General features: G+C 43.0%; 1 protein-coding gene and 1 long non-coding RNA gene across 4 annotated transcripts in view; one reads left to right on the top strand and one right to left on the bottom strand.

Annotated features, from left to right (window-relative positions):
- Nucleotides 1-27,896, bottom strand: part of HERC1 (HECT and RLD domain containing E3 ubiquitin protein ligase family member 1) — a 104,101-nt gene that overhangs the window by 29,218 nt on the left and 46,987 nt on the right. Inside the window, exons 32-48 of the mRNA XM_069980563.1 lie at nucleotides 27,514-27,669; nucleotides 27,316-27,422; nucleotides 25,928-26,038; nucleotides 25,658-25,834; nucleotides 21,997-22,236; nucleotides 21,784-21,867; nucleotides 20,821-21,326; nucleotides 18,078-18,829; nucleotides 16,383-16,581; nucleotides 15,166-15,326; nucleotides 8,455-8,571; nucleotides 5,141-5,348; nucleotides 3,625-3,749; nucleotides 1,888-2,108; nucleotides 814-1,082; nucleotides 344-396; nucleotides 31-231 (exon numbers count right to left, since the gene is read on the bottom strand). Of these exons, the coding sequence (XP_069836664.1) occupies nucleotides 31-231; nucleotides 344-396; nucleotides 814-1,082; nucleotides 1,888-2,108; nucleotides 3,625-3,749; nucleotides 5,141-5,348; nucleotides 8,455-8,571; nucleotides 15,166-15,326; nucleotides 16,383-16,581; nucleotides 18,078-18,829; nucleotides 20,821-21,326; nucleotides 21,784-21,867; nucleotides 21,997-22,236; nucleotides 25,658-25,834; nucleotides 25,928-26,038; nucleotides 27,316-27,422; nucleotides 27,514-27,669 (3,687 nt within the window). The remainder of the gene's footprint in view (nucleotides 1-30; nucleotides 232-343; nucleotides 397-813; nucleotides 1,083-1,887; nucleotides 2,109-3,624; nucleotides 3,750-5,140; nucleotides 5,349-8,454; nucleotides 8,572-15,165; nucleotides 15,327-16,382; nucleotides 16,582-18,077; nucleotides 18,830-20,820; nucleotides 21,327-21,783; nucleotides 21,868-21,996; nucleotides 22,237-25,657; nucleotides 25,835-25,927; nucleotides 26,039-27,315; nucleotides 27,423-27,513; nucleotides 27,670-27,896) is intronic.
- LOC138799428 (uncharacterized) lies at nucleotides 90-27,754 on the top strand. Of its 3 annotated transcripts, XR_011364265.1 has the most exons (5): nucleotides 90-240; nucleotides 2,415-2,551; nucleotides 18,594-18,705; nucleotides 25,671-25,836; nucleotides 27,045-27,754. It is a non-coding gene; the product is annotated as an uncharacterized lncRNA (long non-coding RNA). The 3 variants fall into 3 exon arrangements; XR_011364262.1 differs by lacking the exon at nucleotides 18,594-18,705; XR_011364264.1 differs by lacking the exons at nucleotides 18,594-18,705; nucleotides 27,045-27,754 and adding an exon at nucleotides 26,766-26,853.

Genomic DNA, 27,896 nt, shown 5'->3' with positions numbered 1-27,896 from the left:
AAGGGATTTTGTATCCACACCACAATGTACCTATTTGCATTAGTGTTTCCTCCATGCTGTTGGTGGCAGTTACCATGGCTACAGAGGCCCCCAAAGGATCACTATCTGGAAATTGGACTGGTTCGGGTACAATCCTGTGATCATTAAGGCCAAGAGGACCAGCTAGAAGTTCAAATTCTTCTTCTCCGGTCAGCTTATCATCTTCATCAACATCCAGCATGTCCCAGTCTTCTGTGTAATGTATGAAATTATTGTGAAATCCAATTATAAAAGACATTTACCCATCTAGACCAATGCTATTTAATGAACGATGGTCTACAACAAGAAAGCAAATAAACTTTACCTTCATAAACACTGTCTTGTTTTCCAATCAAGTCAGGAGCATGCCCTTTGTACCTAGAGAATAGAACAGTGAATTAGATTCTTATATTGCAAGTCACATAAAAAAAGAAGTCAATTTGTTTGTAAAATCAAACCAAGGACAAAAAAAAAAAAACAAAAAAAAAATAAAAAAAAAATATATGATGCTGTACTTTCAGCATGTGTTATGTTCAGCACTCGAGTAGGTAGAGTATGGTCGAGTATGTGCACTGCCCTCCATTCAGGTGGAAGCTTTGGGAATCCAGTCTTCAAAATTATGGGAGGTCGCAATGGGTGAACACCTCCCCCACCCCCCACCCCAACAATACACATCACCCATTTTCCTACAACCCCCTTTTTAAGGACCACTACGGGTATACACTACTAACAAAGAAACAATGACCACAGCAGGTACATTTTTAGATGTAATTGTCGCAAATGTATTTATCTTACTTCTCTGATGCAGTTGTTTTACGCTTGCTCTTCAGGCTCAAATACTTTTCACGGCAACTTCCACATAACAGATAGTATGGGTTCCCACTGCCGCATTCCCCTCCAAACCAGCCATCCACATAGGAGCCATTACTACGGTATCCCTGTCGGTTGGCACTGTGCCCACAGCCTGGATGATACCTCTTCATGTGCTGATTAAAGCTCAGTACACTTGCCTCACAGAGCTCACATATTACCACCTCTTCCCTCTCATCTGTTTCACAGACGTGCTGCAAAGGAGAGAGAACTTTTTCAGTTATGTTTGAAACAAACAATGGTGGCTTTAAAGACGAGCAAGGCAGAAGCACAGCAAATCATGCATGTTACTCTAGATTAATAGTAAGCAACAATCTGCACATATAACAATCTGCACATATAACACATAAGGATAAGCAAGAAAAGTAATACATTCAGCATGCAGAAGGGGGCAGATTACATGGCCATTTCTAGAAAAATCCCTATCTAGATGTTGATAAAAAAGTATGGATTACCCATTTACTGCTAAGGATATATGCAATACAGCCTGACTTTGCAACAACTTGCATGTAAGAGCAATAACAATACTTCTAATCTTATAATATAGAGATAAACTTGCCATTACCCTAAGCTGCTGGATACGGCTCTACATTTCTTTCCATAGCATGTAACGCTATTAACTCTACAATTTACAGCCAAAAATTATTTTAAAAACAGCAGATACTAAAAAGTTGTCCACTATCTGTTTAGTTTAGAAGCTAACAATTACGCAACAAGACAATTAAATGCTACCTCATTTACCTCTGCTTTTAAATCAAGAGAAAGTTAATAGAGATTTACCCAATAATATGAAATCAAGAAAGGCACACCCTCACACGTAAATCATCCACAATAATAATTTGTTAGTATACACAAGCGAGGAGGATCCTTATAGCTAAATCTGTAGATGCAGTAGCTGAAAGCTGCATGCATCAATGCTCTTGATCTCATGCTGGGGTAAAAAGCAAGGGGTGAGGGATTAGAGCAGAGATGAGAGCAGCTCCAGCTGCTGTCACACACCCATGTTGGCCAGTCCAGTACCTCTGGGATCCACATTCCCAGAATATCATTATCGCTTGCTAGGTCTTGTCCAAACATTGCTTCCATGGCCTCATCATCGAGGTCAATTTCTAATTCTTCATCTAGATTGAGGTCATACAGAGCTCCAGGTTCCTGCTGCAGGGATACACCATCTCTTCGACCCTGGTTGCGGTGAGCCTGAACAGTACGGTATAATCCAGCTGCAAATAAGATGTACATTAAAGATCACTTCACCAAACAGATAACACTTACTGGGCTATTAAACTTATAGTAGAAAGTTATAAATGTCCATGATGGTAATAAACAAGAACAAGTAATGAGCTGGAAGTCTGTGCACACATTGTGGAAAAACATATACATATTTATGTGTGCACAGGCAGCTGTTTTTTTCCCCATAAATCGTATTGGCTATAATTTTACTGCATGTGAATGGGAAAACAGCCTTAAAGTGTCTGTCCATGGTCTCATCATTGGTTTAAACTGCTGCCCTGCTCTCTCCTCCACAGCTCTGCCTCCTCAGGTTTCTGTATAAAACCAGATCTATCACTGGCTCTCCAGGAGGTCTGTACATGGAGAACCAGCAGTAAAGAAGGAAGAGAATGGTTATAAAGTACAGAGGAAAAATTCAAGTTCTTTGTCTGCTGTAAGTGAACATAAATTTTTTTATTTTTTTTACATGTGGAGCTGAAACCCGCATAGATATAATATTAAGAGAGTCAGGTACTCCTGTATCAAGTGAAGTAAACAGAGCCAGGGCACTGTTCACAATGTTGCCATGCCTTACATGTTTACATCTCCCATAATAGATATGATCAACCTATTATGATCCATTTTGTAATGGATTGTGATAGAAGAAACAGCTAATTATGGGCACATTTCACCATCTAACCAAGGGCCGGCCCTGCTTTTAGATAATAATCTACACCAAATAAAGAAAATCTATGAGAATATACTGTAGAAATCTAAGACAAACATTTCAAATCAGAATCTCTCCTTTTGTCAAGGTTTGGAAACATTACATTAACAACTTAATAACCCATAAGGTTAGAAACAAAAGTGGACAGTTAGCTGTTAGCTTAGTAAATTTAGCTGATCTGAAACGAGGAGATATAGAAGAATGAACAAACTGTACTATCCAAATAAATTTTCCCCTTGAAAGAAAGGGTTGGACACTTTTTTTCTTAAGAGAACTATGAATTGCATGTAATTGGTTAGCCAATGTGATTTACCACTGTTACCTGCTTTCTTATTAGTCTGTTTTTTAGTGCTGAAAGACTGCCCCCCTCACACACACAGAATCCTGTCATGCAGCTCTGACAACTATTCCATCTGTAAGACTGCTACACACGGAAAAGCATGTGACCTACATGTTATGAATCCTCCATATGAATACATTTTGCACCAGTGTTGACGACATTGTCTGTCATTAAGAAGGAAGAGCACCATCAGTAGCTCTTCTTTCTCAATAATGGGAGTGCCGAGTTAATTCTGATTATCACTATTGCTTACAGTGTGCACCAGGATGGGGAGGGGAAAGCACAGTCCTTCAGCAAAGAAAAAGGCGGCACATCAGGAAGCATGTAACCCTGATAAATCAAATGGACAACCCCATTAAACCATTTTTGTTCTGCGGAAAAAGTACCATATTGCATGTGTATTACAAAAAGCAACATATGTCCTTGTCCAAAATTGGTTTACATTCACTGGATAACATACCAGCCCTTGCCAGCAGGGTTCTTGCTGCCAGATCAAACTTCTGTCTCCGAGTTACAGTGGATCTGCCTCTGGTCTGCTGCCCACTACTTGCTCCAGCGTTTTCAGATTGTTCCATGCTGTCTGGACTACAGGTCAGAATACAGGATACAATTAGAGATGACCTTATTTACACAGTATTTCTTTACAATCTATTTTACCATTTTTGTATGATGCAAGATCTGCTAAATCACAGTACTCTTTCACATACTGTGTATCCTGCGATGTATAGCATAATATTGGACTGCATGTCTAAAGACTAGCATGTTATGTTACAATGACTGCATACAATTACAATACAACAAATATGTAACAGTAAAAAACCCAAAACACACAGTATTTTATTAAATGTTATCAAACATAATGAAAAAATAAATGCCAGCAGTCTGAAGTTTAGAGATGATTGCTCTCATCCCTGAGGCCTCTACATGCCGGAAATGGTCGATTTCCAATCATCTAACACATATTGTACTTTCTAGCTGATGAGCCACTTAGGTACTCTGCCCTTTCCACTATGGGGTCTACATAAAACTCTTTTGCTGACATCCAACCATCTGATTCCTCTTTGTGACATCTTTACTAGACGACCCTGATTCCATATCTTCTTCCTGTCTGTATCCTATTCCTTTCTTCCTTTACCAGGGCAGCATACCAAGCATTGCAATTAGTTCTGTACTCATCCTGTTTTATGATACCACTGTTCTCCCATTATTAAATGTCCATCTAGCTTCTAATGTACAGTGGTCCCTCAGGTTACAATATTAAATTGGTTCCAGGACGACCATTGTATATGAAAATAATTGGATGTTGAGACAAAAACTCTATGGAAAACTGGTAATTGGTTCTGAAGCCCCCCAAAATCAGAAAAAAGGGAGAATTAAAAAAAAATAAGCAGATAACTAATATGGATGAAGCAAGTACTTACAACAGTCAGAAAGAGCAAATGGGGACTATACATTACTTTCTACGTAGAAGACTAGAGCGTTTTCAGGGTCCTGTACAGATCACACAGGGTTCCAGAAAAATAATATAAAGCCACCCTCACCTGGTACAAAAAGGAGCAACATCTCTTGGCACAGTACATGTAGTATTACACTGTACTGCAGAGGGGTGCTACTAAACAGCCGATCACTGCATGCACTTCAGTAATATTGGGGTTATACCAGTAAAATGGCCACTTATATTGGTCGATCATCTAGTTATTTACATATGTTCCACAGATCCTGACTGTGTGTAGCATTGTATGTTGAGTCTGGTTTCAAGTTACCATGATCCAGAAAGGTCCATTGTATGTTGAAAATATTGTTACCTGATGCCATTGTAAGTTGAGGGACCACTGTACTTGAGTGTAAAACTGTCAGGAGTGCAGCCTATATTCCCTCTTTTCGTTACACCCTCTCCTCCTCTTATTGTACCGTCTATTGTCTATGCGTGGATAAAAATAATAGATCCAGCATTCTATTAAACGTACAAAACTAACCTCTCACAAAAACATTCTTCCAATTCTGGGGTATCTGAGGAGGAAATGTCTCCTGTGAAAACATCACTGGCTTTACCCCCTGCACCTGAAATAGCACCACCCTGGCACTGTTCACTGGTTCTGCCAGAGTATCTTTCCTCATCATCAGGGTGTTCTATCATCCACATTGCCAACACTGTGATATTTTGGGGGTCAGCCTCTCGAGCACCTAAAAAAATAATAATATATAAATACACAATAACATATAAATACACAATAACACATTATAAGTATTAGGCAATGTCGTTCTATTTCAAGATGATATTTGACATTTAGAGAGAACATTATAAAATTGCTTTACAGTAATAAAAGACCAACTTGAAACAAATTTTAAGTGTCTGTCATTAGAGAAAACTTTTGGCATGTTGCATTGACGTATCAAAAGTTTTGATTAGTTGGGGTCTGAGTGTATAGACCCCCAATGATCATTATGTAATGCTAGGAAAAGCACATGACTGGGTGCTTCAATCCCCAGCCTTCAGTGATCTTTGTCTATTACAAAATTATGAGGAACTTGTGTAGCAAGACTTAAACCACAGGGATACAAGAGGACAAGCACTCAGCTGTGTGCTCCTCCTGGCTATATCTACAGATATAATAATAATAATAATAATAATAATAATAAATTTATTTGTATAGCGCCAACAGATTCCGCAGCGCTTTTTTTCTATGCATACAGTACAGAGTTACATAATACGCAGTTACATTGGAATAAATAAGAACATAGTAAATAAAAATAACAAAAATACAAAATACAGAGTATAAACGAGACCTGCTCATTGGAGCTTACAGACTATAATTTTCGTTGACACCAGGCATAAATGCTTTATTTGTCCATGGTCCAGCCATTGTACATAATTAGAATTACAGGATGAGCCAGTAACAACGGCAATGTCTGATGCAGGTAAACATATAAAGTGCAGGAACCGTCAAACATAGGGTAAGGGAAACAACAGAAGGGGGAAACAGTTTAGGGAACGTTATAAGCGAGCCTGAAGAGATGAGTCTTCAGGGCACGCTTGAAACTGTGGGTATTGGGTATGAGTCTGATGTGTTTGGGTAGGGAGTTCCAGAAAATTGGTGCAGCACGAGAGAAGTCTTGGAGGCGGGAATGAGATGTTCTGATTATGGAAGATGTTAAGGTTAAATCATTTGCAGAGCGCAGAGCACGGGAAGGATGGTAGGTGGAGATGAGGGAGGAGATGTATGGAGGGGCGGAGTTGTGGAGGGCTTTATGGGTGAGGGTGAGGAGCTTGAAGTGGATTCTGGATTTAATGGGTAACCAGTGCAGTGACTGGCACAGAGGAGAGACATCGGTATAGCGGCTGGAGAGGAAGATGAGTCTGGCTGCTGCATTCAGGATAGACTGGAGAGGGGAGAGCTTAGACAGAGGAAGACCGATTAGTAGAGAGTTACAGTAGTCAAGACGAGAATGGATCAGGGCCACAGTAAGAGTCTGAGCAGTGTCAGTGGTGAGGAATGTGCGGATTCTGGAGATGTTTTTGAGATGGTGATGACAGGAGCGAGAAAGAGCTTGGATATAGGGAGTGAAGGATAGATCAGAGTCCAGCAAAACCCCCAGACATCGAGCTTGATGCACAGGAGTTATGCTAGTACCACAGACTGAGAGTGAGATGTCTGGTTTAGGTTTGTTAAAGGGAGGAAATACAAGAAGTTCAGTTTTAGAGAGATTAAGTTTGAGAAACAGAGAGGTCATAGTGTTAGAGAGAGCGGATAGACAGTCACTAGTATTTTGCAGGAAGGCAGGGGAGACGTCACGGGAAGAAGTGTACAACTGGGTGTCATCAGCATAAAGATGGTATTGGAAACCAAACCTGCTGATGGTCTGTCCGATGGGGGCTGTATAGAGGGAGAAGAGGAGGGGACCCAGGACTGACCCCTGGGGAACTCCAACATTAAGAGGTAGGGGACTGGAAGTAGAGCCAGAGAAGGATACACTGAAGGAGCGGTCAGAGAGGTAGGAAGAGAACCAAGAGAGAACAGAGTCCTTGAGGCCAAGAGAGCTGAGCATGGAGAGGAGAAGCTGGTGGTCCACAGTGTCAAATGCTGCTGAGAGATCCAGGAGAATCAGCAAGGAGTAGTTTCCTTGTGATTTGGCCTTCAGGAGGTCGTTTGACACCTTGGTAAGAGCAGTTTCAGTGGAGTGAAGGGGTCGGAAACCAGACTGTAGAGGGTCAAGAAGAGAGTTATCGGAGAGATAGCGGGTTAGGCGAGAATAGACCAGACGTTCCAGGAGTTTAGAGATGAAGGGGAGATTGGAGACAGGCCGATAGTTGGCTGCACAGGATGGATCTAAAGAAGGTTTTTTCAGCAGTGGGGTTATAATAGAGTGTTTGAATGAGGAGGGAAAGATACCAGAGGAGAGGGAGAGGTTGAATATTTTAGTAAGGTGAGCAGTGACAGCAGGAGAGAGGGACTGGAGGAGGTGTGAGGGAATAGGGTCACTAGGGCAGGTAGTAGGACGAGAGGAGGAGAGGAGCTTGGAGACTTCTTCCTCTGTCACTGGGTCAAAGGCTGAGAGCGAAGGATGAGAGGGAAGGGTATCTATGGGAGAAGTAATAGGAGCTATGGGACTTTGGGGCTGGGAGGTGATGTCGGCACGGAGAGTGTCAATTTTGGTTTTAAAGAAGGAGGCCAGGTCTTCAGCGCAGAGGTCAGTAATGGGTGTCTGAACTTTGGGCTTAAGAAGAGAGTTGAAGGTGTTGAAGAGGTGTTTTGGATTGTTGGAGAGGGAAGAGATGAGAGAGGTGAAGTAAGCCTGTTTGGCAAGGTGAAGGGCAGAGTAATAAGATTTGAGGGTGAATTTGTATAAAAGTTTTTATCAATTAGGTTTGAGCTTTAAAGTGAATTTACCATCAGGTACATATTTTTAAACAGCCCTCAACTAGCGCTGCCATGGTTCTATTTTGAAAGCTCCACCTGGTTCCTGTGCTCAGTGCCAATCTTTTTCCATGCATTGGCCCGGATCAGAGCACTGGGGGCAGGCCCTGCGCCCACCCAGTGTGACGTGCCTCCATTGATTGTAATGAATCCACATCGCAGAGGGGAGGGGCCACTCAGGGCCTGCCCCCAGTGCTCCAAGCTGGGCCAATGCACAGAAAAAGATTTGCGCAACCGGGGTCCTGTGTCGGTGCCAATCGAGAAATGGTAAAAAAAAAAAAAAAACTGGGTTAAAAACCCAAATTTATATAAATGTCACATATAAAAAAAAAAAGAGCATAAACTGTTGAAATGCCACAAAGCAAAAGAAATACCAGTGGCTTCCATGGCCTTCTTGATTTGTCTTATGGAGAAGCCCATTTCTAGCAAAGGGACAACCACAGCAGGAGGCGGGGGAGATGTAGAGAGGCGGCTACTGGGATCAGATAGAGCTGTGAAGACAAATAATGAATAATAGTAAATTATGACCACAAATAGAGATACAATATGCTGTACTGTCCTTTAGGATACAGTTGTATGGTGACCCAATTTAGTTTTGTCAGTTTTTGTTCAAATTACCAAGCTTGATTTTAAAACCCTACAGGTCTTCCAGTTCAACAATAACCTAAAGACCTAAAAGTTTATTTTTGAAAGCTGCAGGGACATAACACACAAAGCAGCAGTGTGAGGGTATATTCACACAGGCGGGCTCGCAGCGAGATTCTAGCTGCGAGCCCGGCAGGTCCTGGCAGTTCCCATAAACTACATACTTGCTGCGGTCTAAACGACCGCAGCGAGTATGTAATTATACCGCGCTTAACCCCTTCTACTCCCGCCGGCTCCCCTGCTGTAAGCAGCATACATTACCTGTCCTTGCTGCACGGGTCCGGCGTCCTGCTCTCCCGCCCGGCCAATCAGTGGCTGCGGCTGGGCAACACACTGATTGGCCGGACGGGAGAGCAGGACGCCGGACCCGTGCAGCAAGGACAGGTAATGTATGCTGCTTACAGCGGGGGAGCCGGCGGGAGTAGAAGGGGTTAAGCGCGGTATAATTACATACTCGCTGCGGTCGTTTAGAACGCAGCAAGTATGTAGTTTATGGGAACTGCCAGGACCTGCCGGGCTCGCAGCGAGAATCTCGCTGCGAGCCCGCCCGTGTGAATATACCCTAACACTTAATCCTGTTTAATTAAAAAAAAAAATACATTTTTGTCACAGTGTTGTTTTCCAATTGCTCCTCCCTAATGCAGTGAGAGCGCTTTGCTTTTGCAGTAGCCTATGTGGTTATCAGTCTACAGTTCCCATCATACATTGCGGACATCTATTCCAGTTTATCTCCCTTGTATTCCTCTGGCTGCTGAAGTCTTCATTTCTTGTGCATTTCATAATATCCCTCATTTTTGATAACTAAGCTATAGATCAAAACCCTGAACAAAGAGCTATAGGGCTAGGTTCAACAGTATTTCTGCTCAGTATTTTGTTCAGTATTTTGCAACCAAAACCAGGACTGCATTGAAAACACAGAAAGGCTATGTTCACACATTGTTGTAATTTAGTGGATGGCCGCCATTTAATGGCAAATAATTGCTGTTATTTTAAAGCAACGGTCATTGTTATAAATAACAGGGCTGAGGAGTTGTTAAGCCGCAGCTCCGACTCCAACTCAGACTCCTGAATTTTATCAGGACCGACTCAGACTCTGACTCCCGATTTAGACTCCGACTCCTGCTCCTTCATAAATGGCCAGTCATATATCAGGGGAGTTATTTATCACACTTGCTCAGCAGCTTCTCCCTAATGTCCTACATGATCCTGGGGCGACTTCTGAGGGAATAAAGGAATACTGTATATAAAGCAGCTTCTTCTGTGTGTGCAGTGGATGCAGCCAGTCTCCAGCCTCCATGTCCTGAACTACTCACAACTAGACTAGATGAAGCAGGTGGTCTTTTCTGCTGACAATGTTCTATGTTTCTAACTAAATATTCACCATACTTAATGAAACACTGCTAAGGATGCCAGATCCCTGTGATATAGAGGTCAGCCATGGTGATATACAGGGGGTCACACATAGTGATATAGAGAGAGAGGTCACACAGTAATATATAAGGTCACTGTGGGGGCACGCAATAGCACGTACACACACACACCCAGCCTGCTGCAGCCATAGCATACACCCACACCGCCTGCTGCAGCTATAGCGCACACACACAGCTTGCTGCCGCCATAGCGCACACACACACACACACACACTCTGCTTGCTGCGGCCATAGCACACATACACACAGCCCGCTGCAGCCATAGTGCACACACACAGCCCACTGCAGCCATAGCACGTGCACACACACACGCGCGCACACACACACCTGAAGCCATAGAATGCTGAAGAAAAACACACAATCTTCTCCCAGAGAGAAAACACCACACTGCGGACAGAGGTTACTGCTACACTACTTATGTCTTCTCCTCCTCCTCTATATTACACAGGATATCTTCATATTACACTGCTGCTCATATACAGTCATCCAGCATCCAGAAAGAGAACAGCACAGATCTCCACCCACACAATGGACTCTTCCAGCTCAGAAACAAACTGCCAAATAGTGACCAACAACTTTCTCGTGCGTCTTATTGGGGGACACAGATACCATGGGTATAGGCTGCTGCCACTAGGAGGCGCTGACACTAAGAAAGAAACAAAGGAAGTGACTCCTCCTGAGCAGGTAATACCCGCCCACAGGCACTGAGGTAAACCAGTTTAGCTTAGTGTCAGTAGGAGGCAGACACAGGTCTGGGTTCTCCAGACCAGTTTCTTCCTTAATGTTTAGTTAGTTAGATTTTCTTTTTCCTTCTAGGTCCTATGGATTCTTGGGCACGGTGGGTAATCACCCTGATCCCCTCACTATGCAACCAGGGAACAGACCATAAATATAGATGGACTGTCTACCCTCGGTTGCCACCGGCCGGCAACGTGACACCATGGCACCAAATCAGTCTGACTGTCTGGTCGCTTTTCTGCGGACTCTGTATCCGCACAGCCCCTTCCCGCCTCGCCCCCCAGAGCTTGGCGCGTAAGGTGAGGCACCCACCAGCTGAAGACGGCAATGGTGAGTATGGGCTCCTACCTGGTGAGTATATTCCCCCTGCCCAGCCTCCCAGGCCACCACTGTATTCTTATAGACAACCCCCCCCCCCCCGGGCCATGCTTTCCTCACACAGGGATTTCTCCATTTCCCCATGCTCCACTCGCTCAGGGTCACTGTACCTCTGTGGCTCTCCCCTCAGTCAGTAACAGGCCAGCCCCCTCCTCCATTTTATTTTGTACTGGTGCCTCTCTGGGTGCCATGGGGTGTACAGTGAGGGATCTCCCACTCCTGTCAGTGCTGTGCAGGCTGCAGTTTCCCGCCTTTTTTCCCTATTGTGGCTATGTCTGGAGTACCTGCTCTGGGGGATGCTCCGCCTCCTCCGTTAGGCCCTGCCCCCTGTCGGCCGCAGCATCCCGCCATTTTTCTTAGGTTGCTGAGCCTGCACTACTGCACTGTGGATGCCCCGCCCCTCTTGTTAGGCTCCGCCCCCTTTCGGGTGCTGCGTGGGCCACAGCATCCAGCCCTGTATCTTATGTGGCCGATTCTGCACCGTGGGATGCTCCGCCCCTCCCGTTAGGCCCCGCCCCTTCACCATTTTTGTTATCTTTTTAACTCGGTGGAGCCTTCACTGTAATGCCCCGCCCCCTCTACTTCAGGAAGCTGTCCTTGGTCAGCACCAGCCACATTGCCTCTTCTCTTTGATCTGGGTGAAGCGAGGCCTCTCGGTTCCTCAGGTAAAACAGTAAAGGGTTTCTTCTACCCCTGGTGTATGTAGGACATCGACTGCCTACATGACTCACAGTGCTGCTTTAGGACTTCTTCTGCATCTGCCTATGGCCAACATGGCTAGTATTAAGTCTTCTCTCTCTTAGGCAGCTGCAGTCTCACAGGGTAAGGATTCCTGTTTACTGCCTGTACTGTTTCTCTACCGTCCTAAGCCTAGGTGTATGGTCCCTTCGTGGTCTAGCTTCTCCAAGTGTCCTTTTTTGGCCATAAGGACTATGAAGCATTGTTGTTCTCAGTTCAGGGTTTTGCAGTGCTCCCGCATACATAGTTACTCCTACGCTCTGGAGTAGCACACTGTTGTGCATGACCCCCCTATCCTAGGTTTGGTTTATTACTACTCAGTCAGGAAATCTTCAAGCAGTCCTTCTCTCCTCCGTGAGGATGGAATATTTAGTATAATAGGTATCCTACAGTCCTCCAGAGGACTGTTATTCCGAGATTGCTTCTTCTGACAGGCAGGTGTGGGTTTTCGGCCCTCACTGGCCTCTATGAGCACTCCTACTTGCTTGTCCTTGGTCTTCTTGTTGACCTGCCATGCTCTCCAGATGGGACTCCCGGTCCCCCTCCCTAATCTTGTCTCCCATGTGGAGTCCTCGAGAACTTCTCCCTTAAAGATTTCCTCCCTACTTGCAAACAGGGTTGTTCACTGGCCCATGTCTGGCCCTACCTAAGGCTCTATCGTCTCCGAACCTGTCGCATTCTGGCCAGGCTTCATTTGTTCGGCAAGTTGCCAATTCTCGATCATCTTTTCTCATTCACCATTAAAGTCCCCTTGTTTTCCTGTTGCTCTGTCCACCAGAATGCATCTGGCTCTCGCCTTTCCAATTGCCCAGGGATCCGGTTGAGCTGGTTGATCCTCTAATCTCTTCAATGTGGCCATTGGATCCCGCATAAGGTTCTTTTCTCAAGCAACGTCTCTGCTCACCCTTTGAGGCGTTGGTTTAAAGATCTAGTCTACATATGGACTCTAGTCTATGTATTACCTGTTGTTCCCATTGTCCTGTGACAACTCCCGTGCCCATCAGCCTTATCTCGACCTCCCTCGACAGTTTTCTTCTTTCACTCCATGCTCTCGAGTACCTCTAGGCTTCCTTGGAGCGGAGTGTTTTATATGATCGACCTCCTTTCTAAGACTTTAACAGCCCATGGAGTTGTTTTTTCCCGGCCTACCGGCTTCCTCTGCTCATCTTTTCTGTCGGACACTGCGGGGTACCTGGAGTACTCTTTTCAGGACAACTTGCTCAAGATTCAGATCACGGTTTTCTTTTCTCCCTCTCCTTCTTTCCCTGGACTGCATTACGCTTGGAAAGCTTTATTCTTATTAACATGTATGTGTTTCTCAGATGGGGTAACTCATGTCATAGGCCATGGCTTCTCCCAGATTGACATACTTCTCTTGTGTTCGACCTTTCTCTTCTCAGTGAAGACTGTACTTCTAGGCCTATGGAGCTTCCAGCCTGGCCATCCTTCCCTGCTCCATAGTCAGGGACACAGCTTCTCCTGCATCTCATGTGGCACCTTCTAAGAGAGACTCTCAGTCCTTTCTCCTTTATTTGACGCCTTAGGCCTCTATGTGCCATGAAGCATTTTCCAGTCTCTCCCGTCATGGTTGTATTTGCCTTTTTTCTGTTCTACCTCAGGGTAAGTCCCTGCCGCCTGTGGTCGCCTACTTGGCTGGGCGTCTGCTTTTTTCCCCACATCTAGCCTACTAGTTCTGTTGGACTCAATGTTACATCATGTTGCTGGCTTCCAGGAAGGCCACAAACCACTCTGTCTGCAGTGCAGCACGTTGCTCCAGGGACTAGACCCGCTTTCCTTTGCCGCGGACCTGTCGGAGTTTTCTCTGATGCATTCAGCATCAAACCTTGCTCTATTCCTAGTTGATGGTTGTGTTGGTGCTATTCTGTGCCTTCTCGCCAAGCGCTCTTGTCTAGCGGTTATCTTTCCCACCCCATGGACTGCTTTTGGACGTCCCATGGTATCTGTGTCCACCAATAAGACGCACGAGAAAAGAGGATTTTTTACTCACCGTAAAATCTCTTTCTCGTAGTCTTCATTGGGGGACACAGCACCCACCCATTTTTCTTTTGGGTTTTTCCTCGGTATGGTAGTTTTCTCTGTTTTGGTGTTATTCCTACTTTACCTGTTCTTGACTTCTCCTACTGCTCTGGTACAAACTGGTTTAGCTCAGTGCCTGTGGGCGGGTATATCCTGCTCAGGAGGAGTCACTTTCTTTGTTTCTTTCTTAGTGTCAGCGCCTCCTAGTGGCAGCAGCCTATACCCATGGTATCTGTGTCCCCCAATGAAGACTACGAGAAAGATTTTACGGTGAGTAAAAAATCCTCTTTTTCCATGACCACCCTTATGTAATAGGGCCAGTGTCCTATTAGAATGTTGCTCATAATATATATTCATGAGCTAAACTTGTAAAATTCATATCAAAATTCAACTCTACATTTTTTAAAGATTTTTTTAAATCTGGAGTCAGAGTCGGTACATTTTTTTCCAGCTCCGACTCCAGCCAAAACTAGCTCCGACTCCAGCCAAAACTAGCTCCGACTCCACAACCCTGATAAATAACTGCAATTATTTGCCAATAAATGGCAGTCATTACTTAATTTTAGCAGTGTATATGAACATAAGCTTTCTGTGTTTTTAATCCATTCTTGGTTTTGTTTGCAAAATACTGAGCAAAAATACTGCGTGGGAACATAGCCTAAAATCACTTTTGGGCCAATAAGTAGTAAGGAATTACTGAAGCAACTACTGAAAAATCACGTAACTACTGTATATATTGAGGATTTTTCGTTGTATCCCATGAGTTCAATGAGAGCTAGAAAACCCTTAGGCTATGTTCACACAACGTATATTTTCGTAAAATCACAGCCGTTGTACAGTGGGCTGTGGGGAATTCTGATGCGGGCACGCACGGATGCACCCGCATCAGAACCCTACAGCCAAAAAGATCATCCGGCCGGTACTGCAGTAATAGCCGGGATGATCTTTTCGGAGACCGGCCGTTGCGTGACCCGGCAGGGTCATAGAACAGCCGGTCTCTTACAACGTGTGAACATAGCTTTCTAGGACTGCAGTCAGCAAGTGTATTTCTACTTTTCTCAATGTGTTTTAGTATGAGATAGATAATTACTTGAACAATATGGTAATCTGAACATTCACCTGTACGGTTGGTGTGCCTTGACGGCTGAGAGTCGGGAGATGTCAGGCTCTGCCTTCTTCCCACTTCATCTGTGGGCGATGTGGGTAGTGAGGTAATTGGAGGGGTCTGTGCACGACGAGTAGGCAGCACTGTTGTTGTTGGGTAGCTTGAAAACATTTGTCTAAAAGAATAATTGTAAAGTTGCTAGAATATGTCAGAAACAAAGCCATTACAGACACCCACCTACAATGTTTATTTGTGCACGGGCCCTGTCAGTGTATTCCCAATAAATCTTTAATGCTTACTATTCAAAGTAATAAGCTGTAAAGGCAAATCTATTTGATTTGGGCACAAATCTCAGTAAACAACTGGCAGAGCAGGGCTAATATACTTTTAGGCTATGTTCACACACTGTAAAAACATTTATTCCATGTGAATAGCCATTGTTTAACATTACCTATGGCTGAAATTAATGAACATGATAATTAAGTCCAGACGTAGTTGGCATTAAACAGCAGCCGATCACGCAGAGCGGCTGTTTTTACAGCGTGTGTTCATAGCCTTAGGTTGCGTTTACACGTACAGGATCCAGAGCAGATTTGAATCTGTGTTTAGTCATGTAGTTATCTGCAGCACCAAATCTGCTGCGGATCGGTGACATTAAATCTACTGTGGATCCTGTACGCGTGAACGCAACCTTATAGTGTAAAGGTTTGATAAATGATACCCATACACATGTGGCAGCTGTTAGCAGACGGCTATCTCTCCTGATCCCTCCACGCAAATGAATGTTAGTCTCTGCTGCATGTTCATGTGTTCTGAATTGAGAGAAGGGGGCTAAACTGCTGCCAGGCAGCTTTGGAGGCCTTAAGGCTTGCAGCCTATGTGCTTATATGACACTAAAATGGTGGGGCATGGAGGACTACTGACTATTCACAAGATGAGCATAAAGAACTGTTGTGTACTATCTGTCTTTCCTGCCTCACGTAGACAAATGAAACAATGTTTAAAAAAACAAAACACAAAGAGCCTGATTTATCAATCTGTCAGACAAAAATGTGTCAGATTAAGGTCTCAGGAAGATAACAACCAATCAGAGCGTAATCTTCAAATGAATGGTGATTGGTTGCTATCTGTCCGAGACGAAAATCAAGACACATTTTTGTCTTGGACAATGTAATAAATCTGGGTTATTTACTTTCATACTTCCTGACACAAAATACACTTTATATAGTACCTAAGCAAGCTAAGAGGCATTACTCCAGGAGACTCAGATGCTGGCACTGTTTCCGTGTCTGTGACTGGGGTGGTAGCGGTTGTAGTGTCTTCAAGTGAGCTGCTCATGAAAGAGGTGGTGCTAGATGCGGATGGGCTGGTGGTGACCGGTGTCTGAGCTTGATGAACTTGGTCATTATCCTCTGCTTGTTGGTCCATGTCTGGAAGAAGAAAATACATTACATTATACACAAAAAAGCACATAGATGGGTTTTATTAGGAAAAATTACAAATATTACCAAAATGTTTAATAGGCACCATTATAAGGGAAAAGGTTTGAAACTACAGGAACAGTTCAAAAGTTTTGATAGGTCAGGGTCTCACTGCTAAGATTAGGAGAACGAGGCAGCAAAAGCACATGGTAAAGCATTTTACTTCCTGGCTCACGATGATCTCCATCCAGACTGCACCATACACATCTATGGAGTTGCTGGATGAAGAAGATTGACAGCAGGGGAAGTAAAGTGATCGGTGGGCGCCTCAGCATTGAAACTCTAACCTATGAAAACTTTTGTAATATCCCTGTGACAAAAGTATTTCTTAAAGGACAAGTGCCATAAAAAACTTTTTCCCAGTAATTGAAGCACATTACAAAGTTATATAACTCTGTAAGATGCTTCAATCATCTATCTGCCTCCCTTCCCTGTCTTTTTCCCCCTCCACACCCCAGCAGGAAGTGTAAGAAACTCAGATACCTAATTACTGTCGTCACTGTCACCAGGCAGCTCCTTCTTGGATGAAGATGAGTCATCAGCAGGAGGGCTGCTCTAGGTCCTGTTACAGCAGCCTCCCCCTCCTTGTCAGGTGACTCTGCTTGCTCAGCTTATCTTCTCTAGTGACATGAGTCATTCACTCACTGAGTCCACGGCAGCAGGAGAGAGTATGAGGGGAGGGGGGAGGCTGCCTATGTGCCGCAGTCAGTCAGAGGGAAGATAAGCATGACAAGTGATGGCTTGCAGTTGTTCAGCCAATGGGAGCTGAGCAAGCTGAGTCACCTGACAAGGCAGGGGAGGGGGGGAAGCTAGTGTAACAGGAGAAGGAGCTGAGAGAAGATCTTGGTCACGGTGACAACAGTAATCAGGTCTGTGTGAGTCAGGACACTTCCTGGTGGGGGGGGAAAAGACAGGGAAGGGAGGCAGATAGGTGATTGAAGCATATTACAGAGTTATATAACTTTGTAATGTGCTTCAATTACTGGGAAAAAGTTTTTCATGGCACTTGTCCTTTAACTGAACACTAAGGGTAAATGTGCATACTAATATTTTTCACCGATGAGTACTGGTAGTTATAGGGGTAAAAATGGCAAGTCGTCTGCGATTATGTAAACACTTTGCCCAAACCAGATCACCATGTTCTTTGTAGAATACTGTTATTTCCTAAGAGGCATGTGTATTTTGTTGCTTAATGGATGAAACACAAATCAAGGAGTAGATCAAAACCAAGTACACGGCCAACTTAGACGTTTTACATTTAAAATCACACAATGTATTCTAGCACTTTAACACCCTGCATGCCACCAATAAACTACACCTTGAGACGTTAATAGAAAAAAAAAAAAAATCACAAATAAAATGTATTGTAAAAGCAAAAATATAAAAATATTGCTAGGGACACAAAGTCCTAACACAGCTTCACTGTATAAATATTTACAGTATACCTGGTCTAATCCTGCTGCCAAATTGTTCTTCCAGCAGTCCATGAACCACCAACTTGTAAATCATGGCTTGTGCTCTCTCCAGATCTGCCAGTCCCAGTGCCCTCTTTATGGGAGATCTCATAACAGCCCTCTTCACCATGTGACGCATCAGAAACTGCAAGGCGGCCCTCATTTCCACATCCTCATGTACAACAGGGGAGCTTGCACAGTCGGAATTGTGCCCATTTTCTGCCAGCACCTTTGGAATGAGAAGCAGCTCTGCATATTTGCTGCAGCTTAGCAGTGCTCCTAAGGATTTCATGGCTCCTAAGTTTATGTAGGATAACTGAACAGCCCTAATTTCAGACTGGGCAACATCATGGCTTCTTGAGAGGTGGTCGTGACTTTTACGTTTCCCATCAACAGAATGGTGTTGTTGATCAGTGCCTAGGGTTTCGCTAAGAAGTGTAATGGATTCATTTTCTGATTTAGAAGCTATGTTAGTAATGATTTTCTCCTCTGTTGCTCGGTCTGTAGAGTCACTGTCGGCCTTCTGCTCTGGGTCCCCTTTCTCTTCCGATTCATGACGGTGCTTCTTTTCATGGCGTTTAGCCATAGCTTTGCCAGGATCTTCGTGGATGCCTGTCAGGTATGTAAGGTCAAGTAGTGTAGAGGCAGTCAGCCCACGGAAACGAGCCACATCGAAGGGAGGGGGATCACAGGGCTCCAGATTGTAGAGAGGAGTGTCACTAGGCGACCAAAAAGTTGGGAAGCTTTGGTTGAGAAAAAAATCAGAACGACACAGGAAAAGGCAAGTGAGGGACAGACAAGAGGAGAGTATAGGATATAATGTTGATAATCGTCAAGTAAATGACAACGAGCATTCATGTGTAAATATAGGGTCTTATTTAGGAAAATTAGTATACAATGAGGAGAGTTGTCTATAGCAACCATTTACATTATGGGGATCATGTTCCAGCTGGAAGAAAGAAAAAAATGACTGCTACAATTGGATGTTTGCTACAGACAAAAACTTCACAGTACTTAGGACTAGTTTTCATAAATAAGTGTTCATGTAAAATTAGAACAGCAAAGATTAAACCAAAAACCACAGATTCAGCAGCATAGGACAGACCAAACAACAAGACACATCATGAGACATTAAGGATAAAGGAAAGACAGTGAACAGGTAAATCTAGAACAACATCGTCATTGAGGAAACATGGGGGTGGAACACAGTATAGTAAGCTTTCTACATCTACAGCAGTCAGGTTTGCAAAAACAGGGCTGCAACCCAATCATTTCATGTAATTTTGGGAAAAAAAAAAAAAAAACTATAACTGGCTATGTGGTCACGGACGTGTGACATAATAATCCAACATTGTTTAGACTAGTCAACACTAATTTTCTTGCCACTAAAATTACAGCAGGAAACCATGTGCCATTGATTCCAAATACGGCATCAGTTTAGCCCCACTGTCAAACATGCAAAAAAAATTGTAGCAGTCAGACATAGTCGACGCACAACTCACATGGAAATTGCCTCAGATCATACACAGCAGTGTATTTGGTACAATGACATAACAATAAGGTAAGCTGATTCAGATGATTACACAGCCAGTTAAAAAACAAACAAACATAGGCAATGGAATATTTGTGGAGGGGCTCCTCAACAGATGATGGCTGGCCATAGCAGAAGTGGGACAACATGCAATCAGCTTATGAACTGCTAACAAAAAGGGATTTAAACTATAAATACTTCTTCTTGCTACAAACAGATTAAAGGGGTATTCGGCTCAAACACAACTTTTCATATGTTGCTGCCCATGGTGAGACTAACAATTCATTTCATGCTCGTTATCTATTCAGCGTCCTTCCCCTAGCTCTGAGCTGCTGCTTTCTGCTGAAGACACAAAAATCTGTGTGAGCCTTTCCCTCTGTCTCACCCTACTCCCCCCTCACATCTGAAATGCCTGATGTAAACAAGTCCCAAGCCGGCTTTATCTGCAACTTTGTAATGCTGGAGGGCTAAATTTCAGGTCACGTTGCTAATGAACTCACTGATTAAGAGGGTCTCCACTGAAGAAAATGTAACCCTGTTGAATTCCTACCCATAATATATGCTTGTTTGTAATAGGTTTCTGTTACATAAATTGGGCCATTGGTCTGCAGCACATCCTAAATCACAAGCTGAGGCTGCTGAAAATCCTCACTTCCTGGTCTCCGATCCTTTGTCCTACCCTTCATTCTGAGACCAAAGTCACATGATCTATCTCTCTGTTGCCAGGCAAGCTGTAAAACCTTATTTGTAAGTCCGCCAACCATTGACATCACACCAATTAGTGAGCACCTGGCTAGAGAGGGGAAACAGAACAGTGCTCTGAGATGCAATGCTAGTTTCCTAGCTGGCGCCATCTTAGATATAGAACGGCTTTTAGAAAAACTTGTAACTCAGGAAAGACAGCAGCTAGAAAGAAAGAAGATGGCTCAAGATACCAGGGGACTAGGTTTGGTGGCACTTCATTTTTTAGATGTTGGGTGGAATACTAATTTAATCCTCCTAGCATTACTTCAGCAGAAAGCAGCAGAACAGAACTGGTGGAAGAGACTGAAAAGATAATAAGCATGGAATGAATTATTAGTCTCATCATGGGCAGCAACTTATGAAAAGTTATGTTTGCGTGAATTACCCCTTTGAGGACACTTCAAGGTAAACACATATACACAGCAGTACTTTGAAGCAAAAGTAAGGAAATATTCATACCTGATCGTGATCTCTGCTTCATCCCACTGAACTTTGGCAGAAGTGCTGCCCTCCTTCACTACGCCTAACAGAGTGGCATGACGACCAGTCTGCTTATGTACACATCTGCCACCCACCCTAAGTCCTGTGTCCACTCCTCCAATGACAGCCAAAACAGGCCACACTTCCACACAGAGAGTTTTCAACTGAGTTTCACAGAGCTCTGCTAATCCATGTCTAGCATGCTTCCCCTTCTCTTCCTCTTCTCTGGTTTCATGCTCTTCCCTACTCTGGACTGAACGACTTTTCTTTAACTTGGAGCCAGCTTCTCTTAAGCACCCTTTAATTTTCTGCAAACGCTCCACCATTTTTTTATTGATGCAGTGGGTCCAACGTTCAGTGCGATGTAATATTCGGAGAAGCTGTACACTTGACTCTGCCAGTACAGTGGCTACAGGACTACAGATAGGATCTCCTGGTAATAAATCTCTTGGTGTGCCTCTCATTTGCATATCACAGATTTTTACCTAAAACACAAAAATCCCTTTGCTGAACAAAAAACATCTAATAAGATGTCATATTTTAAATTAGGCGTTTAAATGGGTTTATTCAGCCTGTAAAAAAAATTGATGGCCTATTCTTCCCTATTGAGCTCATCCTTCCATTGCCATACTTTTTTTTAGAGGCAATAACACAAAAAACTGCAGCATGTTGATGCATACCTTACTCCTCAGCATCCCGGGCATTATGGGGGGCTATCAGCAGGTTAGATTTGTCTAACCTGCTGATAGTTCCCCTTTAACATGGAAGAGGCTGCACACTTGCATAAGCCCTACAGCCCCTTTAAACAGATGACTGGCGGGTGAGCCAGGATACCGATCTCTCCTGAACTAATGTTAATGGCCTATTCTCTAAACAGACTACCAATTTTTGCAGGCTGGATAATCCCTTTAAATGTGCAAAAACTAAAGCAAATAAATTTACCTTCTCTCCAGGATTACTACTGTAAAACATTACACAAGGGTACAGCTCTGCTGCATCAATATCTTCAAATGCCAGTTTAGGTTCCTGTAAATGAGAGGAAAAAAATGCTGCGTAACAATTCACATAGCCATAAATATGCAGCTATAACAGATACATTAGATACAGAGCTTTTCGGTTGCGCAGCACAAAAGCATTAAAAAAAAAGCTTCTTACCTCTCCATTTTTACCAAATGACACAGTACGAGCCTCCATGTCAAGGACACAGGTGATAAAGTCTCCCTGAGTAAAGCTGGGTAAGGTCAGAGTCTGCTCTCCATTGTGATACAGGTTGCCACTGTATGCTCGGTATAGCCACATATCAGAGGTGGTTCGGTGATTGAAGTCATGCACAGGCCACCGTGAAACACCAACACATGTGCCCTCATTGCCACGGTTTTCTTTCACAATATAGAACTAAAGAAAAGAACCCAGTAAGATAATATTACTATATTTTTCATTTCTTTATCTCCACATTATTAGAGCAACAACATACACAGCTGTGTGTAAGGTGTATATTTAATGGCACTTTCATGGCATTTGGGGGGTATTTATGATTTATCAAAATTACTGCAATATAAGACTTTAAAGACTTCTGTCCATTAAAAATTACTTTTGATGTATGTGTTCTAGTTTTTATCAGTCAAAAGAACGGGCAGGGAGAGAAGCTCGCTGCCACTCATCTCTCTCTCCTCTGTGTCTACGCAATCAGGATAGCCCCATACACTGACATTATGAGTCAGTTTTGGTCACACGACACAGAGTTGGGAGAGGAGACACCAAGCACACTCCTCCCAGCTCGTTCTTGTGAACACTCAGGGTATAACAAACCCCCCGACCGATAAAAACTTTTGATACGTCCCTACAATATACAGTTAACAAGTTTTTTTTGTAATGGTACACTTTAAGGCTATGTTCACACTACGTAAAATAACGGCCGTTGTTTTCACCGGACGGATTTTTGCGACCAAAACTACATCCGTAAAATTACGATCGTACGGGCTAGTCGTGAAACTACAGCCATTGTTTAATTTTGATTCCTAGCATGTTTATAAGCGGGATGAAGCAGGTCATTTACTTTAAAAATACTGTGCACAGCTCAAGAAACCACTCAGAATTTTTTTTACATCAAAATCAAGTTTAATTCGGCAGATATAAGTTTTGCGTTTGTGGCCGCATTGAAATCCACGGCCGTTGTTGCAGTATTACCGGCCATAAATAATTGACATGTTCATTTTTCACGGGGACGTATAAACAACAGCCGTTATCTGATAAGTAGTGTGCATTCAACGGCCGTAGTTTCATTGCATTGCAGTCATTATAGGGAACCTCAAAACAACGGCCGTATTTTTGCGGCGCAGACAACGGCCATTATTTTACATAGTGTGAACATTGCCTAACTCCTTAAAAGTGTACCGGTCGGTAAACCTTTCAAAATCTAAACCAAAAGTAGATGTGATATAAAGCAAGTTTGTATTTACATTCATTATTTTTTTTTCAGTTATCATGGAGAACACAGCACTTCCAGTTTTCTGACTCTTTTTTTTTCTCAGAAGAGTCAGAAAACAGGAAGTCCTGTGTATCCCAGGCCATCTGAGGGCTCACAGAGAAGGCAGTTATGTGATTGATGGACATATTGAGCTTTCTGTACTGGCCGGAACTCCTGTGTTTAGTCAGAAAATTTGCCTTCAGGAGACTGGACCTGGATTTCTGGTAAGCTCAGCTTTGCTTTACAGCATGATAACAAAAAATAAATAAAAAATAAATGCTTATTGCAAACTTGCTTTATTTCACATGTATTGTTGATTTAGATTTTGAAAGTTACAATGACAGGTACACTTTAAAAGCTAGAGACACCTTTGAATGCATTTTATTTTATTATTGCTTTGTACTTATTACGGTATTATGAAACCCCCCTGTCCCCTTGCTCTGTGTCTTCTATCTCTTCAATCCTAGAGAAATTTCCTTCCATTCTATTGTTCCATTCTCTTCTGCACTTTTAAAGGGGAACTCCACATAAGGAAAACTTGTTTTCTCTTAAAAGTACATTAGAAGTTATATAGATGTGTCTATATAATGTATTACCATATATGTACGGTTCTGCCACACTGGTACAGTAGCTGATAGAAATCCAGGAAGTGAAGAAAAATGGCCTCTGTGCCAATTCACATTGTTTCCCGCTCCTTCTGCTATCCCCCCTTAGGAGACAAATCTTCCATGCCTCTGTCTCACATTGTGTGTGTTTGCTGAGATCAGGCTGATGATGCAGACAGGGGGCAGGGTGTGATGTCACAGGAGGCTTGGCTAGATCCCCCAAACCCCTGAGTGATTCACCATCTCTGACTAGTCAGAAGCAGCAGCTGCTGCATTGATTTTGCTGTACAAAAGTCTGCAGTGAAATTAGGGCTGTGTTCACACATGTTGGAGTTTCATTGCAGTACTGCAGCGTAGTCACAAAAATGATGCAGTAACACAAGTAAATTATGCTAAATGGCAGAGAGGATGAGAGCCGGCACTGCCAATCCCACCTGGAGAAAAAAACGAGACATAAAAAGTATATCTCATGTAAGATAGTATTGGATAAACTCCTCATTGTGGGGCTCAACTTAAAGATAAAAGATGCTTGATCATAATATGTGCGTGGAAATGAAGAGAAAAATTAAAATTGAAAAAGTTCTTTACTTTATTCCAATATCAGCAATAAAGGTAGAGAATGCAGCGTGTTGTGTGGTGTTACAGGTAGAGAATGCAGCGTGCTGTGTGGTGTTACAGGTAGAGAATACAGTGTGCTGTGTGGTGTTACAGGTAGAGAATACAGTGGGCTGTGTGCTATTACAGCTAGAGAATACAGCGTGCTGTGTGGTGTTACAGGTAGAGAATACAGTGTGCTGTGTGGTGTTACAGGTAGAGAATACAGTGGGCTGTGTGCTATTACAGCTAGAGAATACAGCGTGCTGTGTGGTGTTACAGGTAGAGAATACAGTGGGCTGTGTGATGTTACAGGTAGAGAATACAGCATGCTGTGTGGTGTTACAGATAGAGAATACAGTGCTGTGTGGTGTTACAGGTAGAGAATACAGTGGGCTGTGTGCTATTACAGCTAGAGAATATAGCGTGTTGTGTGGTGTTACAGGTAGAGAATACAGCGTGCTGTGTGCTGTTACAGCTAGAGAATACAGCGTGCTGTGTGGTGTTACAGGTAGAGAATACAGTGGGCTGTGTGCTGTTACAGCTAGAGAATACAGCGTGCTGTGTGGTGTTACAGGTAGAGAATACAGCGTGCTGTGTGGTGTTACAGGTAGAGAATACAGCGTGCTGTGTGGTGTTACAGGTAGAGAATACAGCGTGCTGTTACAGGTAGAGAATACAGTGTGCCTTGTGGTGTTACAGGTAGTACCTGTGTGCTGTGTGGATGGGACCACAATGAAATGAAACTGCAATGTGTGAACACAGCCTAGATGTTCTGCAAAAGAATTGGGGCGGGGAATGGGCAGGGTGGAGGACTGTGATGAAACAGCTGAGGGAAAGCATTGCATTCTGGATCCAGTACTGCATTCTAGGAACTGCTCAACCAGGAAGTACAGAAACACAATACAGAATAAACCCCCCAAAACAAATGGATTTTTGGTAGTTTCAAAATGGGATGGATAGGTATGTAATGCTATATGCTTCTGCATTTTTTTAACCTCTACCTGGAGTTCCTCTTTACATTTTAACCCGCCCTCACACACACACACACGCTTTCTGCATCTCAGTACATAATTGTAATAATTGTACTGTGTAAGATCACTAAGGATTTTTACTGTTGTATCTCTTCTTAATATCTGTCCAATCTTACCTTCCACTGATAGCAACCTGATGTTACCCCCGTTGATGCCAGTCCGTATCCTTTGCCACCACTTCCATGAGTTAGAATTTGTCCATTTTCCACAAGGCAACACTGGGCTTTCTCAGGATCAAATGAAACCTCCTGAATAGGAAGGTCTTCTTCCTCCTCTTCAGTTTCCCCTTGCTTCTGTAAGTTGATTAAAGATGTCAACTGTTGCTTTTTTATTTTGTACTATAAGAAGGTTATACTTTATTATTTTCAAAAGTCAATCTGAATTACCTGCAGTCTTGATTCTTGCTCTTTCTCCTTCAATTGATGAGAATGTTTAGCCTGCGCGATGGGCGTTTCCCACATACAGTCAGATAAAAGAGAAAAGAGTCGCTCTACCACCTGTAAATGTAAAAACGAATGTTGAATACACAGTGTGCAGCTTTCCAATATATTTGTTATTTGGGTTATGAAGTTTGGAAACATTTCTTTAATTGCACATCTTTTAAGTGTATATGTAGTTTCAGGTAACTTTTCAATATTTGCTGACGTATGTACCAGAGGAAAAGTGCTATTTCTGTCGGAAATGCAGAGATGTCCACTTTTGTCACCACTGGGTTGGTGTGTGGTCAATAGCTGCTTGTCTGTGTTTTTATAGCACACTCTTAGAATCAGCAGCAGCATGGAGGAAATTGTAAAGAAGTACGGAGTAGTGTAAGCTGTAAATCAAGCACTGAGATGAGGCAAAACACTAACTAGGGCTTTTAAAGTGACTCTGTACACACAATCTGACACCCCCCCCAAACCGCTTGTACCTTTGGATAGCTGCTTTTAATCCAAGATCTGCCACTAGGAATGCCCCTCGAACAATTTCTCCTATTCATCAACTGGGTGAACACTGTACACGAGCTGGATCGTTAAGGCACCTGTGCAGTGTTCAGGTGATGATTAGAAAAAAACCTGCTCGGGGGCCTTCTTAGTGATGAGGAGGGTGGGGAGAAGGGATGGACAGACCCCAGGACAGATCTTGGATTAAAAGCAGCTATCCGAAAGTACAAGCAGTTTTGGGAGGGGGGTCAGATTGTGGGTACAGAGTCGCTTTATTCTCCACTTCCGTCTCACTTTGCAGCTCCCTCCTGAGAAGTTTAGAAAGAAGAAAGGGGATAAATGAAGCCCAATAAAAAGAGAAAGAGGCATTTTTCTCTAATAGTGTAAATTACTAAATGTCTTATATTTGTACTGTATCAAGGTTTGAAATATGCCTTTTCTTTATATTTTACTGTAAAATTATTTTATATATTCACATACCTTAAATCATAAAGTTTTCTTGACATGTTTATCGTTAACACACAATGCTATACGGCATAGATATGGGCTTTTAAACCTTTTTCTTCTTGGACTTCAACAGCTGGAACGCCTGGGCCATGCCAATGGTTGAGGACCATGGACAAATTGGAATATTTATCTAATATTATATATATTATATTTAATCTTTTATTTGTCTCCCCGGTAAACTATACTTTAAAATTTGGAGAAGACCTGTCAAGCATTATGATCATCTTCATCATAATGAGCCCCGCAAACAGGCCGGTCAGAAAGACTGAAAAGCACTGGCATATATCCCTTAAACCCTGAAACAACCATAAATTCTGCTCATGAAATTTTGAGAAAATCCATACCTGGGCCATCTGGTCATCATCCACGCTGGACTCACATGCCGGCAAAACAGCCTCAAGGACATGTAGAGCCAGAAGTCTTGTTCTTAGATTTCCCACAAGTGGTATGCCTAAAAGAAAAGATTCAAGATAAAGAAATACTCGTAAACATTTAGATACTTACTTTAAGCCTATAACAGTAAATGCTATATAGACAAATACCAGAGCTGCATTTCTGAGAAGCAATATTCAGTAAAACTTCTGTCCATTTGGGAGATGCCATCTTAGACTGAATAGCCTTGGAAGACACTACTCTGCGAAGGAAGACTAAAAAGTCACCAAGATGAAGCTCTGCTGTCCGTTGCTTCCTGAGTGTAGCTGAAAAAAAATTATTGGGTTACATTTTCTGCTACAAAATGTAAAATATAATACTCAAATTGCATTAAGCAGTGTATATGTACAAGAGACACCATCGCAAATAAATTTATGTCCAGTTGCTTATATAGGACCAACATATTTCACAGTGATGTACAGTCCCTGCCATGTCCCCAAGGGCGTCCACAATGTAATTTCCTTACATTAGACACATACAAAAGGCCAATTAC

The sequence above is a fragment of the Dendropsophus ebraccatus genome, chromosome 1, assembly GCF_027789765.1.
Source record: "Dendropsophus ebraccatus isolate aDenEbr1 chromosome 1, aDenEbr1.pat, whole genome shotgun sequence".
NCBI classification, from domain to species: Eukaryota; Metazoa; Chordata; class Amphibia; order Anura; family Hylidae; genus Dendropsophus; species Dendropsophus ebraccatus.
The sequence above is the reverse complement of the archived record's forward strand: the minus strand, read 5'-3'. Positions and strand labels throughout refer to the sequence as shown.